The sequence below is a fragment of the Pelodiscus sinensis genome, chromosome 1, assembly GCF_052426305.1.
Source record: "Pelodiscus sinensis isolate ZL-2025 chromosome 1, ASM5242630v1, whole genome shotgun sequence".
In the NCBI taxonomy this organism is placed as follows: domain Eukaryota; kingdom Metazoa; phylum Chordata; order Testudines; family Trionychidae; genus Pelodiscus; species Pelodiscus sinensis.
In genome coordinates, this window is record NC_143052.1 from 146,065,752 (window position 1) to 146,078,734 (window position 12,983).

General features: G+C 45.5%; 1 protein-coding gene across 1 annotated transcript; it reads right to left on the bottom strand.

Annotated features, from left to right (window-relative positions):
• Window positions 1-225: 225 nt before the first annotated feature.
• On the bottom strand, window positions 226-12,270 carry TENT5C (terminal nucleotidyltransferase 5C). The gene is made up of 2 exons (XM_075904938.2): window positions 12,159-12,270; window positions 226-6,877 (listed from the first exon to the last, which is right to left on the bottom strand). Exon 2 carries the CDS (start codon window positions 6,848-6,850, stop codon window positions 5,678-5,680), a length of 1,173 nt encoding a protein of 390 aa, XP_075761053.1. The 5' UTR covers window positions 6,851-6,877; window positions 12,159-12,270; the 3' UTR covers window positions 226-5,677.
• Between the last annotated feature and the right edge of the window lie 713 nt (window positions 12,271-12,983).

Below are 12,983 nucleotides of genomic sequence, written 5' to 3' on the forward strand. Positions count from 1 at the left end.
AAGCTAAGAGTGGGATAGCCTTGTTCCCATAGGCCTAGGGATTTGAGACTGCTCTTGAGTATAGCAGGTACTGAGCTACAAACAGACTGGCGACATAAAGTTGCTTTTTGCTAGGTATACAAGCTATAAACACTGTTCCACATGACTTATTTGAAATACCTGTGTAGCTTTATACCCACCCATTATTACTGCAAACTCCAATAAGTAGACTTTAGCACACAATCATCAGTATTATATGACAGCCAAGTCCTTCTTTATTTGTCCTAGAAACTCAAAACTATAATGTCCAGCATCCCATATTTTTTTTTAAACATGACAAACAGTCTATTTGAGATCACAGTACATGGGAGTGAACAAGTTAAGAAGGACCAACCATTCTGAGCCAAAGTGCTTAGGCAGGGTCTGGCTCACAGTAAGTTTGAAAATCCTCCAGAGTCTAGGCACAGTTGTGTCAACTCCCCCACCCCATCTGAAATTAAAAGTAGAATAAAATCAGTTTCTCCCAAAGTACCCCTGGGCAGACTTCCAGAACTGGCTTTTAAATAGTTTTCTATTAAAACAAAAAAGCCACTTGTTAAGGACAAGTACACAAGTTTTTCCCAAACCTAAAGCAAGGTTATCATGTCACTTTAGTCTATTAAAGAAAAAAAAACAATAATTCTAAATTCCTCCAGTAACAGTCACCTTCCATTTACATTCAGGGACAACCAAAAAAAGAATGAAACAGTCTGACAATTTTCCCAGTGTCCATGAATACAGCCCAATCAGAACCAGGTACATGCTAAGAGTACTAGAGAAGCAAGACTTCTGCACTTGGAAACAATCTTCCCATCAGATAGGACACCAAGGCTGAGAGGAACAAAGTTAACCTGAACTCTGAGCCAGATGTGACAGGAACTGGTTTCCTGTTACTCTCATTTCCTGCCAGGCAAAAATGCTACACCCCTGATCTAGTGTAATTTGGCATGTCCCTCAGTAAAGGAGAAGGGCTATTCTAAGCTGGTGGACAGGCTAAGGGGTTAAATTAAAAGGAAGCTCCAAGAGAAGAGAAAGTCCTAATTTAAATACTCTTAAGAGGTTTGAAAAAGTAAGTCAAGTGTTACCACAAGATTAGTTAGCAATAGAAATCCCCATGCTTGTCTCCAACAGCAAGTCACTCTATAAATGGAAATTTCAAATTTTTACCAAACTTTATTCGGAAGAGGTAAAAATTAAGGCTAACATTAAAACAGCTAGTATTTGAACTTAAGTATCAAAAAGTCACAAGTGGATAGGGCTTTTAGAGGTAGATTGCCACCCTAAAAAGTATTCATTAGCTTCAAAGCTAACTGATAACTCAATAAGCAGAGGCTAGATGTGGTTGCTTCATTTGAGATTGGGTGATAGTTAAAATGCTGCTGCCCTTTCAGAATAGTGGTGACTCAGAGGTGGCATAGGTACTCCACCTTCAAGAAGCAGCAGTTCTGTAGATGGGAGAAGCCCTCCCATAGATGCACCACTGTCTACACAGATGTTGGATCTGTACAAGTATGCTGCTCAGGGGCATGACCCAAGCAACATTGCCACACAGTGGCAATATAGACCAAGCTTCAGGAGGACAGATCAGATGTCAAGAGGGCCCATAGTACTGCCTATAGTTATATCTATGTTGCTATCTGGGTGACTGCAGCATAACTAGATATGAGTGAGCTAGCTGAAAGCAAATGCAGCAGAGTCCACACATGCTGCAGTCACACCTTTGCTTGCAGTGTAGAATCACCCTCAGTCTCAAAGCAGGCTAGCTCAGCAAAACTGAGACAAATTCCTCTGTTGTTCAACTAGACTACAAGTTGCACTGCTGGTGGTTTTGAATGTTTCTGTGAAGATAAGAGATGTGATAGTACACGATTTGAGTTCTACGGAAATGAAGTTTCTTCCAATAATGCAGCTCAGCCTCTTACCCACATTCAACCTGTGCTTGAACCAGAAGCATGGAATGGAAGCAAAAGCATCTATGATACCACTGGGAGAGACTGAATTAAATGAGCTGCCTAAATTTAAGACTAGGGCTGCTACTTAAGCTCTTCCCAGAGCTCAGTCTCATTACCCCAAGCTTTAAAAAAAAAAAAAAAGATTTACAGTGTTAGATAAGCCACTGAGTAGAAGGCCAAGAAGAGTTTGAAACTGACACAAGCTCACTGGCAGTAGCAATTTATGCCAGGCTGTTTAGGCCAGGATTGCTGGGGCTGGAGTCCTAATGTGATGTGAAGGCACCACAGAGGAAATAAAGTATATTCTAGCAACACACTTTCATCAATGCCAGTTGAGAGCCTGGTATAGAGCTAGATTGGGCTTTACAATTGGGTATGCGGGAAGGGAGGAGTATTTCAAAGATAAAAAATTGAGTCCAAGAACCTAACCATTATGAAGATATTGAAGAAGGGTTGCTATCAAGCATGTGGCTTCTCTGCAGTTTGGGAACCTGGTTACTATATCAGCACTTTGAAAAAAGTTTCATTAAGCTAGAGCTTAACTACCCCTGGCACAACAGGAATCCATAGCAGCCTTTTCTTCTGGCAGAAAGACGGCTAGCCTTGCTGGGTAGCTTCCAGATAGCCAGATCCCTCAACATCGTTTTTTTTTTTTTAATCTCTGAGTTTAGGGTAGATGTCTCAATACCACCTAAGCAGATATTAACAGCAGCAAGTCTTATGGGTTCAGGAGACATTTAAGAGAGCTCAGTGCCCAGCAACTCTGAGGAAAAAGGGGAACTGAACACACAAGAATCTGGCTGCTCCCATTTTGATGCCAGAAGGAGGGGGAGGTGTATGATAGAGCCATTAGAGCCTGTAACAAAGCAGTGTTGACAGACGCATATATATTTGAGAAGGAAATAAACATGCTTCTTGAGGCAGAGTTAGTCCTACAGTTCAGGTATTGATAACTGAGGCTAACCAGCCATTAGAAAAGGCCAGCCACTATATTCAGGAATATTATTACTCATGAGAGTGTTCTCCTTATCAGTTGTACTGGTTAGTGGCATTATAAAATCCAATACTATCTGCATTTGATTTGTTCCTGTACACAAGTTTTGGGATGGTTACTTGCCCAGGTATGACGTTTTCGGCTTCATACACCTAGATCTTCATTAGTTTTGATAGCCCCAGGAACATTAGCAAGAGGAATCAAAGTTTCCAAACTGATTCAATATTTCATTCAGAACACAGAATGCAACACCTCACCTGTCAAAACTTTTCAGGAATACATGGCTCAATTTACACTTGATAGCAAAATACTGTACACCCAGAAGGCCCCAGTTAAGTCAATGGAAGCTGCTAGATGCTCACTTTTGAAAGTCAGCTGCTTATAAGGCTGTTTGATTTTTTTTTTTTTTCTTTTAAAAAGGTGGCCTCCGGTTAGGCTCAAGTTTATTCTTCTCTGCTTTGGACTCATACCTAGCTAAGCTCTTTTTATGCTATGAGTAACTAAAACTAATAGTCTCGCATTTTTACATATGGCCTGCTGGAACTGTCCTTAGGAGTCTGCCATCAAGGAGTTGGACATGCTAATAGTTTTTTTGGTGGGAAGGGGAATTTAATCCTTTTAAGGGGTATTAGAAGAATTTTATTCTAGCATGAGTCAGCCTTCTATTTTTGTGCAGGATTAGTGTTGCCCAAGCTTTTGCCATTCAGCTTTATTACTGAAAATATGGATCCTCATCTTTCTTTCTACTTTACTCTGCAGAGAAGTTGGAATCCTATGCTTAACAGTTAAGATAATTCCATATCTGGAACTGCACTACCACAATAGGCTTGAACAGGAAAAGAAAGGTGTAATTTCAAATTGCTAAAGACCATAAGAAAGGTAAAGCCATGTTAAAGTATTGGCAAAGTACTTAAAGGTTACCATGTGTAGGTTATGATTTTACCTTCTGCTTCAGGGAAAGAAAGCTTAACACCTCCAAGTGCTCTGCTGAACTGTACTTTAACTAGCTTCCTGACCCTGCTATGGAAAACTGGAAGAACTGAGGTTTAGCACCGCTTGTCTCTACACAGACACACACAGCTGGCCTGTATCAGCTGACTCAGTTTGCAGGACTGTAAAGTTGCAATAATGACATTTGGATTCAAGCAGGAGCCAGGGCTCTGGAGTCCTGGCAGGTGGGAAAAGTGTCCTGGAGCTCAGGCTCCTTCCTGAACCCAAACAGCTACCCTTCTATGGTGTAGAGTTTAACTGTAGACATACCGACCCTTCCTCAAGAAATATAGAAGAGTCAAGACAAATGGTGGCTGCTTAGCTCGCTTAACTAGATTCGAGACACATACCACTTTGAAGAACAATTCTCCCCTTCGTAGGAAAGGGGTTGCCTAGCCTGCACTTCAGGAATTAATCATGCAATATGGCCTGATTTCTGCCTTTAGTCCCTCATGGGATGTTCTGTCTGTGTTACACCAATTAGCAATCTCATTAAGCTTACATCTCTTCTCAAGTGGTAGAGAAGAATTTCAGTAGCTCTCCATGGCACCAGCTGAGCTGTTTGAACTAGTGAAAGTAATATTGTTGAACTCTGAAAGGTGCATCTCCAGTGAGACAGGAAGTGATTAGGTTACTTTCGGTAAGAGTTTGGTCCTGCCTGAAGGTGTATAGGAATATGCATTTGTAGAAGGCACATTTAAATAAGTCTCAGATATATTTAGGTAAGTGTTTGGAGTGTGCCCATCTGATGAGAAACAAGCATGCCTTTTTAGTTCTGTACTTGGTAGAGAAGAAGTGGAAGAAAGGGGATATTAAAATAAACTTTAGCATAGGTATGCTAGTCTTAGTTGAAGACATTCCTGGGAAGGTTTGCCCAGTCAAAAAAGGCTTCCTGTTCCTTTGTCAGGCTTCAGACAATTTTATACTTAAACAGTGTTTCAATACTTGTAATTGTTTTGAGGTTTTAATTGTGTCAAGGACTTTAGTACATACAAGTTCACATTCTGGGGAATAGCTGTCATCTGAGAAATTCTCTTCAGAAACTTGGCACCCAAAAAAAAAAAAAAAGAGAGGACTTCTAGCCAGTCCTACTGTCAAACTCCCAAAAAAGTAATTTTCAACTCTTCTAGGAAAGATATACAGCTATTTCAGCTATCAATCATTTCTGGAGCCCCTCCATTGGAGAAAAAAACAAAAAGGGCACTATCCATTCTGTAAAGCTGTTGCAGGGAGGGGAGAACAGCTTATACAACAATATTCCAATGGGGGGGTAGGTGGGGAACAAACCTGACTATTACCTCAGATGGAGGGAGTGTCAAGTGAGCAGGGGAGGCAATAAGGAAGTACACAGGCTGATCCTGTTACTGCTCTAGGACAGAATGTCTTTGGTTCCATACAAGTTATTCTTGTAGTTACCTCTCAGTGAATAAGCAGCTATATTAAAGTACCTATATCAAATGTGCAATAGCTATGGCCTCAAATTTATAACTAGTTGCAAACATGAGGCCATGGGCTCCCTTCCCCTAACAAAAATAAGGGCAATAAGGCTTCTTGTGGCTTCTATACACAGGGTCCTGAAAGGCTTCACCTTGCCCCTTTTAAACCAGGAGTCTAGTGGTGTGGTCACTAAACAGCAGAGCCAGAGATTCGCTTTAGATAATCTCGGGCTAATTAATGGTTCCCACCACACAAGAATCCATTTATCAAACACTCCAGTTAGAGATTAGTTACACGGCAGCCAGGTGGGATAAGACTGGCTATAGGGGATGGGAGCATTTGAAATGTAGTAGTTGCTGAAGTTGCCATCACTGACATAGGGTGCTGGCTGATAGTAACAGGTAACATTAGTGGCATCAGGTATGATGTTTTGTTCTGCCAGTACTCTAAATGCTAGCAGTGAGATCAGGTTGAGAGTCTGTCTCCGCTCGTGTCCCATGAGGCACACTGTGCTCTCATTTACTACCTTGCGCAAGATCATGAGATAGTCATATTTGCTCCTCTCCTCTTTGGAGAAGTGGTTCTGGAGGTAAGTCTCGAGTTTGCGCTGCTGATCCAGAATGTCAGGAAAGTCTATGAAGAACCGGGAGCACATGTAGCGCTCTAGAGTTTTGATCTCCTCTTTGTCCGTGGGCCTGAAATCCCGCACTAAGAGGTTACTATATTTCAGCAGCCCACCACCTCGGATCTCCTCAGGGTTCTTAGTAGCTATCAGTCTATTTCGGAGGTGATCAAAGGCTGCCTCAAAGTCTCCATACATGCTCTCTCCAATCACAGTTGGATGGAAGTGCTCTGACATAGGATTTTCAGAGCAATCATAGTAAAACAGCAAGGAGTCTAGTATTATTTGGAAAGAGTCCACACTGAACTCAAACTGTCGTCGTATGCGATCTACAAATTTTAGCTCTACATTCCTGCCATGTTTGTTGGAGAGTGATATTAAGCTCCATCGGTCCATCTCTGTGCAAACTTTCACTAGCTTTTGGATGTAGGCTTCCTTCAGAGTCATTGGGCTGATTTTTAGTTTGCTCACCCCCTCTGGCAAGAAGTTTAAAAGGGACCGCAACACTACATCTCGGACCAGCTGAAACTCTGTCTCTCTTGGAAGGGACACTTGAAAAATTAGGTCCAGATCTTTGCAACCCAGCCCATTATCCTTGACCAAGACATGACCAGCTGCAGAGCCATTCAGCCGCACATCGTGTACTTGGATGCCTGCCTCATCCAGTCGGCTGCGCACAGTTTGAACAATGTCCTTCAGGGTTATCTTCAGTGTTGGGAAGTTGCCCCGTCCATGGATTGGAACCACATCTGTCAGAACTTCATGCAGACGGCTGACCTGCTCCCAACTCAGTACACTGCATGACATGCAATCAGTATTACTTCCTTTGCCTGCCATCTTAGGGTTTGATCTTCTCTAGAGAAACTGGAAGAGAAAAAACACATTTTAAAATACATTTTGCTGGGTTACAATAGAGCACAGACTATACATCCAGGAAGTTAGTCTATCCATATTTTCATTATACATGGTGCTTGAAGAGCCATTCATCTGCACTCCAATAGTGATCAAGAACTTGAGAGCAGATGTTCAGTCTGTCTTGTGGCAGACAGAAGTAATTTCATGCTTAGTTTTGCTGTGAAAGACATTCTTAGCTAGAAACTGACCTATAGTACAAGCCCACATGCTGCTGCTTCACATAATTGTGGTTTAAAATGAATGGATTAAGGGCCTGAGTTTCACAGATACTGTAAATCAGAGACAATACTGGAGATCAGATACAATATATTTCTATTAACAGCTGAAATTAGATGGTCTTCCAGCATCCTGGAGTTTGGTAGCATAAAAAGTGCATGCCTTAACACACCCCAGTTAGTGGAGCTGGATTTCTCTGAGTCCCAACTAAAGATGTTAAATTGCAGTTAACTGACTAATCAAGTCATTCCATTGACTACTCGATGTACATTTCAAAGGAGGAATGCAGAATATCACATGCAGCCCCAGGCCAGCGGGAAGTCCCGCTGACTCCACGCTGCACATGGGTGCCAGCTTCAAAATGTACAAGAGACCCCACTGGGGGCCTCTTGTGCATTTCAAAGTCACAGTGCAGCATGGAGCCAGGGTTAGCAGGGTGACCCCAGGTTCCACGCTGAGCTGCCGATTTGAAATGCCACACAGAGCCAGAGTCAGCTGGGGACAACCCAGCTTATCCCATGTTCTGCAGAAATGCTGTGCTGGAGCCCAGGATCAGCCGGGGAGTCCCCTGCTAACCTTGGGCTCCACGCATGGCAGTGCCACAGCTGACCCCAGGCTCAGCTGTGAGGCACTGCCCTTTGATGTACTACCCCTTCTCCCCCTGCCCCTTTGACTAGCCACCTATCCAATACGCATTTGCTTAAGAACATAAGAATGGCCAAACTGGGTCAGACCAAAAGTCCATCTAGCCCAGTATCCTGTCTGCTGTCAGTGGCCAATGCCAGGTGCCCCAGAGGCAATGTACCGAAGACCATGATCAAGCAATTTGTCTGACATCCTTCTCCAGTCTTTGACAGACAGAGGCCAGGGGCACCATTCTTTACCCCCTGGCTAATAGCCTTTTATGGACCTAATCTCCATTAATTTATCTAGCTCTTTTTACACTATTATAGTCCTAGCCTTCACAGCCTCCTCTGGCAAGGAGTTCCACAGGTTGACTGTGTTGTGGGAAGAACTCTTATTGGTTTTAAACCTGCTAACTATTAATTTCATTTGGTGTCCCTCAATTCTTATATTATGGGAACAAGTAAATAACTTCTGTTTATTCACCTTCTCCACACCATTCATGATTTTATATACTTCTATCATATTCCCCTGTGTTCCCTCTTTTCTAAACTGAGGAGTCCCAGTCTCTTTAGCCGCTCCTCATATGGGACCCATTCCAAACCCCTGATCATTTTAGTTGCTCTTTTCTAATGCCAAAATATCTTTGAGGTGAGGAGACCACATCTGCAGTATTCAAGATGTAGGCATACTATAGTTTTATATAGGGCAGTAAGATATTAGTCTTATTTTCTATCCCTTTTTTAATATCGGATAGTCAACTAGTCTTCAACATCCTTTGTTCAAACTCAACTTTTACAACTGAAAGTTTAGGTGAGATTTACACTAGATCTGGAAGATCACCTTAAGGAACCCAACTGCAGGTACATAAAATACATAACTGGAGCCTGCTTGCCTTAAGCTGAGCTTGGAGTGGATCTTCAGTGGGGGGCTGATGGGAGCAAACGCTCATGTCTGCATCCCTTACTCTTTGTGATGGCAAGGCATCATCAGCACTGACTAGAATTGCCCTCAGCATTCAGTTCAGTGGGTCTTAACTAGACCCACTAAAATCAAGTGCCAGACGATCGATCTCCAGCATGGCAATTGGAGACATGGCCTAAGATACTTCAGGGCCCTGAATGAAAGCTGCAACTGCACCCAAGTCAGATAAAAGCTAAAGCAACTACATTATTCTCAGCAGCTTGATATGAAGAAGCAAAGTCTGACGATGTCTAGTCTGAGTTCAGACCTTTTGAAGACTGTTGTGGTTGTGTTGAAGTTACACTGCAAGAATTTGTTAACTTGCCTAAGTAGCTTTATTTAAAAAAGTGTTATTTACAGATCTTGTCTAGAGCTATTCAATTCCAACTGATGTTAAGTTACATATCAAAAGAGAGGGGTGGCCACCTCAAACAGGAGGAAAGACACCTTCAGGAACCATTGTGTTAGACCTACACAATCACTTCAGTGCTCAACATTCCCTTAAGGCTCTAGATCACTAAGCCAAAACATGAGATCCTAGGCCTCATTTTATTTTCATTCTTGAAGATTTACCTGGTGTTGCTCAGGTCCTTAATTTTTTTTTTTAAATAAAATGAAAGTGCACACCTCATTTGAATCTTTGCTCTGGGATGAGGCCGAGGGGATTGGTATGCAGGCTGCCCCAGGAAAAGAGGACTACCCCAGCAGGCACAGGCAGGGGAAGAGTACATGTCCAGATTTGTCTAGGCCCCCCCAGCACTCCCCACTCAGAACAAGGAATGCAGTAAGTCGTGCACTTTCCCCTTGCTCCCTGACAGTGGGAATATCCAGTACAGGCAGTCCCCAGGTTACATACAAGATAGGGACTGTAGGTTTGTTCTTAAGTTGAATCTGTATGTAAGTCCGAACTGGCGTCCAGATTCAGCCGCTGCTGAAACTGATCAGGGGCTTCCTGGAGTCAGCCGCTGGTCAGTTTCAGCAGCAGCTGACTTGGGGACGCCTAGGGCAGAGCAGCTGGGGTGCTGCCGGGTTGGTCCAGTAGCGCCCAGAGTGGCGCTACGGGACCAACCGGCAGTGCCCCAGCTGCTGTACCACAGGCGTCCAGAGCAAAGCCGCAGAGCATGGGGCAGCGGGACAGCCCAGACGCGCCGTGGCTGTCCTGCTGCCCTCGGGCTCCGCGGCTTTGCTCTGCTTTGCTCCCCGTCTCCCTGGTCTGCAGAAGGATTTTTGCAGTTGAGAAACTTAACCCTAAAAATCAAAAGCCTCTCTAAGCTACTGGTTCTAGTCATGTGAGATTACATGAACTGTTAAATGGTAGTGGTATAGTGACAAGTTTCTAAAAGGCTTGGGAAATCAGAGCCAAGTAAGCCATAAGTTTACACTAACTTCCCAACCCAAAATGCTTCATATAAATAAGTGCTATATTAGAAGCAACCTACATCCTATTATGAAGCCATTGTTTCAAACCCCAGATAAATGATGCCTCTTTTACTGAGCATGCTGGAAAGAATATTGTACTAAATGAAGCTTGAGGGTGTAATTCTAGCCAACAGCATGCCTGTTCACTTTCCTCCTATAAAGAATACCATTAACCTTTTACTTGTGTATATTAAACACACCTAAATACTTTCAGATTCTTAGTGTCCCTCCATCTGCTATTTAGAGGGGTACTTTTTTTAAACAGTTCTCTCCTTTAGTGTCTCAAGGCAAGCTATAACATTCACATGTCACTTCTTAGTTACAGGCCTAGGGCAAGAGGAACTAGTCTAAGATACCTGGAGTGGTACAATAGGCAAACTGCTTGTATCACTTTGTGACACTAATTAGAATAAAATATTTTATGATAATTACAGCAGTGAGTACTTCTTGGTCATCAAATAGTGTTAGAGATTCTTAACCATTTAAATGTTAACTGCAGGTATACTCAAAATAGCTTTGGCTATGCTATGGCATTACATGTGGGGTATAGTAATATATATCAACTGCAGAAACAAGTTTGTATTTAATAAAAGGAAAGCATTTGGCAGTCTACATTTGGCTTCAGTGACTAGACAATGACAGGTTGGAATGTTGACTCAGCTGTAGCTATATGCTTGGTAATTTGAAGTATAATTATACTTCTGCACACTATGGTTAACTTCATTTAACTATTATAGAGTTACCATTACATACTTTAAAATTCCAGTCTATGTTGGACTTCTGCAAGTATGTTATATACAGCCCCAACCGTTATTGCTAGGGCTGTTACCGCAGCCAAAATTATACTTTGTTTCCTTCATTGTAAAGGCACACAGTCATAGCAAAATATGCCCTGTGTATTTGTTTCATAGAGGTCAGAAGCAACCACTGCTCAGCTAGTCTAAGCTCTTGTGTAACAAGAGCCATAGAACTTCCTGGAATTTTTTAGAAAGATACCCATACTGGATATAAAATTAGTCAGTGATGGAGAATCTACAACCCCTGGTAAATTGCTCCAGAGATCATTTACTCACCATTAAATTGATATCTTATTTCCAATCTCAATTAGTATAGGTTCAACTTCTGACCACTGGATCATATTGTACCTCTCTGCTAGACTGAAAAGTCTCATCTGGGAGAGCATCTGCAGGTAGCACACTAGCTGCAGCACTTCAGTGTAGACACCCAGGAGCTAGGTGAATAGGAGACTTCCTCTGACTTCGCAAGGTCTATGCCAGTGGTGAGGAACCTAAGGCCTGAAGAGCCAGATGCAGCTCCTAGTTGCCTGGATCTGGCCCCCGAGGCTCAGGGCTTCTTCCCCAACATTGGTGTGCCAACGTGGGCTCTCCCACAGCCCCCAATCAAAAGAGTTTCCCCACCCCGGTCTACACTACAGCTGAGCCTCAGGGCATGTGGATTTCTCCAAACCCCTGGCAGACAAAGCTCTAACGATGTGAAACCCTCACAGGCACCAGCTCTCTGTACCCGTTCTCAAAGGGGGAGAGGGGTTATTTCTAGATTACTCAAGTCACCCCTTAGGTTACAGGCTCCCATTAGCTCCCTCGCAGCGTTCTTGTTCAAAGGGCGCCGCTGGAAGGGAGCGGGCGCGTTTCCCCCGTGGCCAGCAGGTTTGAAGTCTAGCAAAGACAGGGGGTACCTGCGTGCAAGGCTGATCGCTGCAACGGGCCGCTGGGACGCGGCAGCCAATGCGGCGCGCGCAACGCTTGCGCCCAGCAGCGCGTATTGTGCTCACGGAGCTCCCCGCACCTGCCACGGGCGCTGCCCTCGGGGAGGGGCCGCAGGTGCCGAGAGCGCGTGGCCCGCTAGGCTAACCCCGGGCAGGGCGCCCCGCCCCAGAGCCGCGCACAGTCAATGGGCTGCCGCGCGGCCCGGGCACCACGCGCTGGAAGGGGGCAGCCGCGCCCAGCCCGCCACGCGCCGCAGCCGCGCGGGGGTGTCTCGCGCTCACCTGCCAGCCCGGCGACACGCGCCTTCTCCACCACCACTGCCGCACTCAAGCCTGTCACTTCGCCCTGCCGGCCCCAGCGGCCCCCTTTATACCCCGCCCTGACCGCGCCCCCTCCGGCCGCGCCCACTTCATTTGCATTCTGCACGCGGCCGCCCGCGCTCCGTTGCTCCAGGGGTCGGGCGTGACGCAAGGCGGGCACGCGTCATAGCGCCCTGGCAACCGGGGCTGAGGGTTGACTTAGGGGAGGGGCAGGAGCCCTCAGCCGCCGCGCGCGCGCCTGTAGCCTCCCCCCCGCCCCGCCCTGCATGGGGCCGCGGAGGGAGGAGGGGGCGCGCGGGAGCGGGACGGAGCAGCGGGGAAGGAAGGGGGCTGGGGCGTGCAAAGGGGGCGGGTTCACGGGTGCTCCGGGGGACGGAGCAGGAGGGGGCTGGGATGCCGGGGGAACGGGGGTACAGGTGGGTGCTCAAGGAGGAAGGGGGGCACGTGCGAGGGATGGGGCGCAGGCAAGGTGGGGCAGGGCGCCTCGTCTGGTCACAAGCTGCTCTAGTGGGAAGCTGCGCTTGCCCCACGTGCAGCAGGCAGCCATGATCATCCCCGAATGAGGAGGGATGCTGGCTGGGGGTTGCCTTTCACCCCAGGCACCAGCCTACCTACAGCCTCTAACACACTGCTCCATATGGTGCTTGGCCCTGCGTGCACTGGCCGCTTGGGAACACCTTGGGGATATGGAGCACCCTGAGGAGCCCCTCTTCCCTGCTGCTCTTGCTAGCCCCTTGGATTGTGGACTGCTGGGCACAAACACTAAAATGGTGGCACCCCCATCTC